Source organism: Perissodus microlepis, chromosome 20, assembly GCF_051167445.1.
Source record: "Perissodus microlepis isolate ML-2025 ecotype Zambia chromosome 20, ASM5116744v1, whole genome shotgun sequence".
Lineage (NCBI taxonomy): Eukaryota > Metazoa > Chordata > Actinopteri > Cichliformes > Cichlidae > Perissodus > Perissodus microlepis.
Genome location: NC_140480.1, coordinates 3,168,634 through 3,175,269, shown reverse-complemented (window position 1 = coordinate 3,175,269; position 6,636 = coordinate 3,168,634). Strand labels below are relative to the sequence as shown.

Here is a 6,636-nt window from a genome sequence, read left to right as displayed (position 1 = left end):
AAAAGATGTTTTTACAACAATTTTAGCACTACCTATTGTCACTGCCAGTGCTGTGCATGTTATCACATAACAGTGTGTGTTGGATGTTGAGAACAGATGTTATATGTATACTTAACCTTTCATATCTTGTGGAGTGACTTTTGTTTATATCACCCTGGGGATACTACTACAATCCTTATAGTCTTTCACTGTGGAGACAAATAAAATTTCACTTTTTCTGTAAATAGTCAAAAACATTTGTTTGAATTTATTTACAAGAAATTGGTCATTTCTCCCTTAAGTCAAGATCCATGAGTTATCACTGCACAGTGGAAAATATTTTTCAGTACAAGCAGCTGCGGACAGATGAATTACAGCTTTCGGGGTACACAATCTCATCTGCTTTGTTTATGGAAATGATTCGTTTGGGAGTGAGAAGTGTGTTATTAACTATATGACGATTGCTGTATAAATATAAGAATTGTTTTATTGGTCTATGCTGACTGAAAGCATATATCTAAATCCTGTATTTCTTTTTATTACACTTACTCTAAAAGAAAGGAGACAAAACAGGAGTTGGAAACTTAATAATTTTCAGATTTTTTTTTAAATATAAAAATAATCAGTGGCATTTTGATGGGAAGGTATGCCTGTTACCACAAAGGCTGTCTACTGAATTAAACCATATTGCTGTATAACATAACCAGCGTTGCTTCCATAATCCATTAGCCAAATGGGAGACATTGCATAGCTAGCGTATTATATTTCCTGTCTGTCCAGTTTCAACAGTCATGAAATTAAAAAAAAAAGAACACTATACACTGTACATCACAAAGCTTTTTCCCCCCATTAGAAAACAAGTTCTAGTTTCAACAGGCCATTAAAATGTAATTTCTACTCAACCACTGCCAGGGAAATCACACACACACACACACACACACAAAGATTATGTAGAGGAAGCAGAAAGAGAATCAGCTTACATATCTGGTTCAGTGACTGCTCTGGTGAAATTTGTAAACTGCTAACTTATCTCGGTACCTTGTCCCCTTCCCTCCATCCCAGCAGCTGAAGATGTTCCCTCATGACAGAGGAACAGAGTGGCTGCCTGGTGAACAAAGGGAGGAGGTAGGGTGAGTGAAGGAGGGATGGAAGAGAGAGGGGACATCAGGCCAATTCAACTTCAAAGTTCATTCTCTCATGTGTAGACTGTATGAAAATAAAGGTGTACATCCACCGCCCTGTACAAGCACACTAAAGAGTTCAGTCTCTTCCCCCAAAATATCCGAGGGCCTTGTCCAGTGAAGTGATCTCACTCTTTGAGAGCCACCCAGCACAGTTAAGAAAAGAGAAGTCACCAGGTGTTTGCTAACACCAGCAAGAAGCCGTCACACCTCATGCACTCTTTCATTTCTAACCTCAAGCTGATGTAGAACGACCCTTCAGTCATGTCAAACAGCACAGTCCAAAGAGAAAATGCTTGTTCCTGTCAGGTTTGCTCTCTTTGTTTTACCATGGCAGGCACGTAAAGGTAAAAGCAAACCAGTTTTACACACTTGTACATGAATATCTGGTAAGCACTGCTTTAAAGCTTGGAGAAAAAAATGAACTCAGGAAGTCACCATCCAAAACAAATTCTCAGGAAGCTGTTTTGGGATATGGTGGAGGTTATGTAAACCAGCGTATTTCCCACTGAAATGAAATAATTAAAACAAACAAACAATGGTTAGCATATATGGGTGCAATAATACAATTTAGGGATTTGCAATTATAACTTCACTGAATTTCTGAAAGTTCAAATAATTTCACTGGGTGTTTTTGTTGTTTATTTTAATACAAATATGAATGTGAGTGTGTGTGCTTCACTAGATGAGACACAAACCTGGAACTGCCTGAATCTGACTGGATTCAAATTCATTAATGATCTTCAACTGCCATTAAAAAACAATAGGACCACTCTAAACATGGAATTGATTGAATTGGTGTATTGGACTTTTGTGGTTTTAGCGAGCGCAATAAAAAGGGAGCGTCTTTCTCTCAAAAAGCTGGCAAAATAGATGAAAAGAAAACTCAAAACACAAACAAAGGAATGATCAGTTAAAACAAACACACAAGCATACACATGCACACAGACACGCAAGCACACTGTCTTTCTCTCACTCCTCATCACGCATGCACTTGCACATAAGCCAAATAAATACTAGTGAAGTACAATAACTACATGTAATTTACCCAAAGTTCATGGAACAAAACAAACAAAGGGCGAGATCACACTGGATCAAAACGGGAAAAAAAGCATTCAGAAGTCCACTGCTCTATTGTAGCGTCACTCCTAGCAGACTACAAAATAGGAAGGAGGGAAAAAATAGAAAAGAAAGAGAAAGGGAAGCAAAGGAAAGACAGCAATAGCAGCCCCTGTCCTGAGCAGTATATAGCCACCTGGTCAGCCAGGAGTGACTGACTCCCCACACCACAGGGCACAGGGTGCTTCTGTCAGTGGCAAGTCTTCTTCCAACCCTCCATCTTTGTCCTGTGATCCAAGGGGAGAAGAAGAAAATGTAGGATGGGTAGTGGTAAAATCAGAAAGGATGACCAGGGCTGTGGGTGCCCCTTTACTGTAAATCAGGAGGTCCAGTTCTAGATTCAAAAAAAGGAAAACAAAACGTTTGGGATCTATAGTAGCATGTGTTGAGACAGGGAGGAGGTATGTGTGCAAAAATAGTGTGTGGGCTGAGGATGGACCAGGAACTGAGGGTGCAGAGGGAGGCATGACAGGTGAGGGATGAGGTGGGCAGGAGGAGGGGGTTCAGAAAAGCCAATCTTCTAACTCCGGGCTTATAGGGCCTGTGTCTTGAGCTCGATGGGCTCCCCCCTGGTCTCCTGCTGGCCGTCGGCCTCTGGGGATCGGGCGCCCTTCAGTGTGGCGAGCCTCTCGGAGAGGCCACGGAAACGAGGGAACAGCATGAAGTCATACAGCAAGGCACCCATGGCACCACCAATCATAGGACCCACCCAGTACACCTGTTGTTTACAGATATGACAGAGAGCAGACAGTGTTGTTTAGTCTGAGGATGTCATGTTCATGCTATGGTGTGAAGTAATTTTGCAGTGTCAAAATTTTTGTAGATACAGTTATCTTACCCAATGGTTGACAAAATTCCTGACCAGAACAGCTGGAGCAAAGGACCTTGCAGGGTTCATTCCTGCACCAGTGTAGTACATCTAGGTAAGAGAAAGAAAGACAAGTCGGGATTAGGACTGTAAAGATGCTTGTTTAGCTTGTTAGGATATCGTTGTATGAACTCGGAGTGTGTTTTCAAATTTATAGACCCCGGGTTGGTTTTTACCCCAAGAAGATGCCCCATGAGCACAGAGAAGCCAATGGCCAAAGCAGCAGAGCCCAGGCGTCCGTTGCGTCTCTCATCTGTCACAGCAAAGATGCAGACGACAAGCTGGAGGGTGAGGAAAATCTCAATTGTGGTGGCCATGCCCAAGCTGATGCCTGGCTGCAGCTGCAGAGGGAAAAACAGAGGGAACTGAGAGGTGCATACATTCAAAGTCAAGACAAACACTGTTTGAAATTGAAACAGACATTTAGCTTTCAATACATCCATCCACGCTCATCTTTTGTCTCAAGAAAGAGTGCACCTAGTTGTAAAGTATTTTAATTTATAGTTCCTTTCCGAGTATGGGAAAATGATAGGTAACAGCAGGTGACGGCAATCTTACCGTGTTCAGTGCCAAGTTTCCCCGCATGTTGTTGGGTGTGACCCCATAGAGCACAGCAGCACCAGCCAGCGCTCCGAGACACTGGGCAATGATGTAGAAGAAAGCACGGAACAGGGACATCTGAGAGCCAATCAGGTAGGCAAAGGTAACGGCTGGGTTGATGTGTCCTCCACTGATGTGGCCAATAGACTGGATGAAGGTGGCGGCCGCCAAACCAAAGCAAAAGGCAACATGAAGAACATTATGGGGCCCGGTGGTCCAGCGGAGGGCCGCCCCCAGCCCGAAGAACACGAAGAACATTGTACCATAGAACTCAGCAAACACCGCCCGCCAGAAAGACATGGACCTGAACTCCCACATGGTGGCGAAAGGTCAAAAAGCAACTTCTGAGTGGAGGGATGAAAAGTCAACAACTAATCAACTAAAAGGAGAAGCTGTTTCTCCACAGGATTGACTGAGTTTGACACTAAAAAACAAAGAGCAAAATTTGCTCTTAAACCGAAAAAAGACCTCTCTCAATCTAATAGCGACAAAATTTACACCTTACTAACTTGCAACTCTCGTGCAACTGCAAATAATCTGCTGTTCTGCTTTCTGTCATAGAGAGCTCCTGAGTGGAGCAGTACGCCAGTCTCTGCGCATCTATATGCCAACCCCGCTGGTTGTTAGTAGAAGAACATGGACAGACAAACAGTAAGCATGTCCTGCAGACATTCAGCCTCTTTACCAGAGCAGGGGGAGCTCGGGGGCCTTTTTATAACACCCCAGGTCCAAGGCAGTGCCACACAGTCCAGGGGAGGGGTCACTGCACAATACCGCAAATCAAAACAAAGCAATTTAACCCTTTTCTTGCCTTGATTACCCTCAGCTTATTGTAAAAGAAAAACACAAACCTAAAAAGCCATGAACTAATCAAAGTGGGCCAGAGAACAAAAATCATGGTTGGCAAGCATTTACAGTTTGGACTTCTTGCATTTCCATGTGGTTTTCCAGCTTTTTAGGGCTTCAGCTACAACTCTGGGTTCATTGTAGGAGAATGAGAGCACCTATGTACCTCCAACAGCCTGGCTGAAGCATTCAACCAAAAAAGCTGGCAATAAAACACCGATCAGTAACCCATCGCTGACTCTGAACCCCCCCTGAGAAACTGCAGTGGTCTTGAACCTGAAAAACAAGAGCAGTGAGCAAGTGGTGGGAAGAACCTGTTAGTGCAGTGAACTAACTGCACTAACTTGTTTGATTTTCCAGCAATCCAGATATTTCTCCAAGCACTGAAGATAATATTAATACTGTGTGAATTTTTTTTTTAATGATTTTAAACTATTTTCTTTTTATTTCATCTAGTTAAAGTAGCATCAGCAGTTCACATTGACTAATCAGAGGTGTGATCTATAAAGCACGAGGAATTTCTCAATTTCTCCATTTGTTCTCTGGATTGGTACAAATTGGGCTGATGGCAACAGAACTGATTAGGCAGAGTTTTACATTGTGTGGGCTGGAATAGTTTGGAGGCTCAGGTCAGATAAAGCGGTGGAAAATCCACGGTTGGAGAGGAAGAGGGGAGAGCAGGCCTGGCATTGAGCATCTGCACTGGAGCATCATGCTGACCAGGACAGCCAAAGGGACGGCTGCAGTGCTTTGAAAGGATTATGCTGAGCTCACTGATTTTCTCCTTTCAGCCATTTAAACAAAACGCTGGCAGTAACAGTTTCTGCTAGTTTCTATGATCTGTTTGCATTAACCTCAATGTTGAATCTGAGTTCACTTTTCCACAGCCCAGAGTGACTATATGTTTGTTCCAGGGTTGTTTTTGCTCACTGTAAAGGTTATATACAAATATAATTGGTAGAAATATTAATTTTCTGCAGCAGGTCACCTTTGAAGTTGCCTGTTTAATATGATGGAACAGACAACTTTTAAATAAAACAACTTTGTGTTAAATAGTGTTTATCTTCTTCTTCTTCTTTTTTTTTTTTTAAATTCTGACACTTTATGACTTTGGTCCAGTTGGGGCATCTCTATTGAGAGTAGTATTATGGCCTTTTCGTGACTCCCTAAGCCACCTATTGTGGGTTTAAGCCCACAGTTCAGTTTTACTGGGGAGGGTGTTGAAAAGGTGCTTGCATTGTGTTTTCCTGTTCTCTGGGTCCAGACTGCTGACGCATACCTAACATGCAGCACCTAAACATCTCACATTAGATTAGAAGCTCTGGAATATACTCACCACACAGTGGTGAAAATGTGAACTGCAGAATACAGGACACGGATTGGGTAACTGCAAACACAACATAAACTTTTGAAGATGCTTATATAAAAAATGGGCCAACTTCCTTGAAGTTATGTCTTTATATATATATATATATAAAACAGGCTTTTGTTATGAGAAGTTGGGATCATCACTGACATCTTTCATCAACAAACTATAACCTTATAGCAATAGTTTATCTAGCCCACGAACTTCACTGAGGTGAACTACAGTACTTGTGACCTTTGGGTAGTTCCTTCTAGTAAACAAAGAAGATGGAAAGCCCCTGAATTTCCCTTTTAAAGGCTAGAGAAAAGTTGAGTGCAGTTCTGTGAAAAGCCTGACACTATGACGTGATTAATCCATTATTTCACATTTCATAGAAATTGGATCATGGGATAGAAAGATTTTTCAGAGTTTTTTAATGCAGTACCTACAGATCGACATGGACTTTTAATTGCTGCAAATCTCTTAGCACTGACCCTTAAAAGACCCCTTCCTTATGAAGCTCAATTTAAGAACTATGGTATGTTTGCAGTCTTTGTTCTGCGTGAAAATACTTTTGAAGAGCAAATTGGAGTAACTTAATACAATTCTTCGAGCTTTACCATCGCTCCAGCAAAAACAAAACCTATTGAGAACTTTGTTCTTAAAAGGAAAACTTTATAATATGCTGACTCACACGG

The 6,636-nt window shown here is 41.8% G+C and overlaps 1 protein-coding gene across 1 annotated transcript; it reads right to left on the bottom strand.

The window, feature by feature from the left end:
• Positions 1–35: 35 nt before the first annotated feature.
• Positions 36–6,627, bottom strand: mipa (major intrinsic protein of lens fiber a). Its single transcript, XM_084916262.1, has 4 exons — positions 3,706–6,627; positions 3,324–3,488; positions 3,118–3,198; positions 36–2,997 (listed from the first exon to the last, which is right to left on the bottom strand). The coding sequence occupies exons 1-4, from the start codon at positions 4,063–4,065 to the stop codon at positions 2,812–2,814; spliced, it is 792 nt and encodes a 263-aa protein (XP_084772388.1). The 5' UTR covers positions 4,066–6,627; the 3' UTR covers positions 36–2,811.
• Positions 6,628–6,636: the final 9 nt, after the last annotated feature.

What these genes read in the sequence shown, in the direction of transcription:
- mipa (XM_084916262.1), bottom strand. Translation starts at nt 4,065, where the DNA reads ATGTGGGAGTTCAGGTCCATGTCTTTCTGGCGGGCGGTGTTTGCTGAG. An exon ending in GAAACTTGGCACTGAACACG is followed by an intron (nt 3,489 to 3,705) that starts GTAAGATTGCCG and finishes TTCCCTCTGCAG; the next exon opens with CTGCAGCCAGGCATCAGCTT. An exon ending in TCATGGGGCATCTTCTTGGG is followed by an intron (nt 3,199 to 3,323) that starts GTAAAAACCAAC and finishes TCTCTTACCTAG; the next exon opens with ATGTACTACACTGGTGCAGG.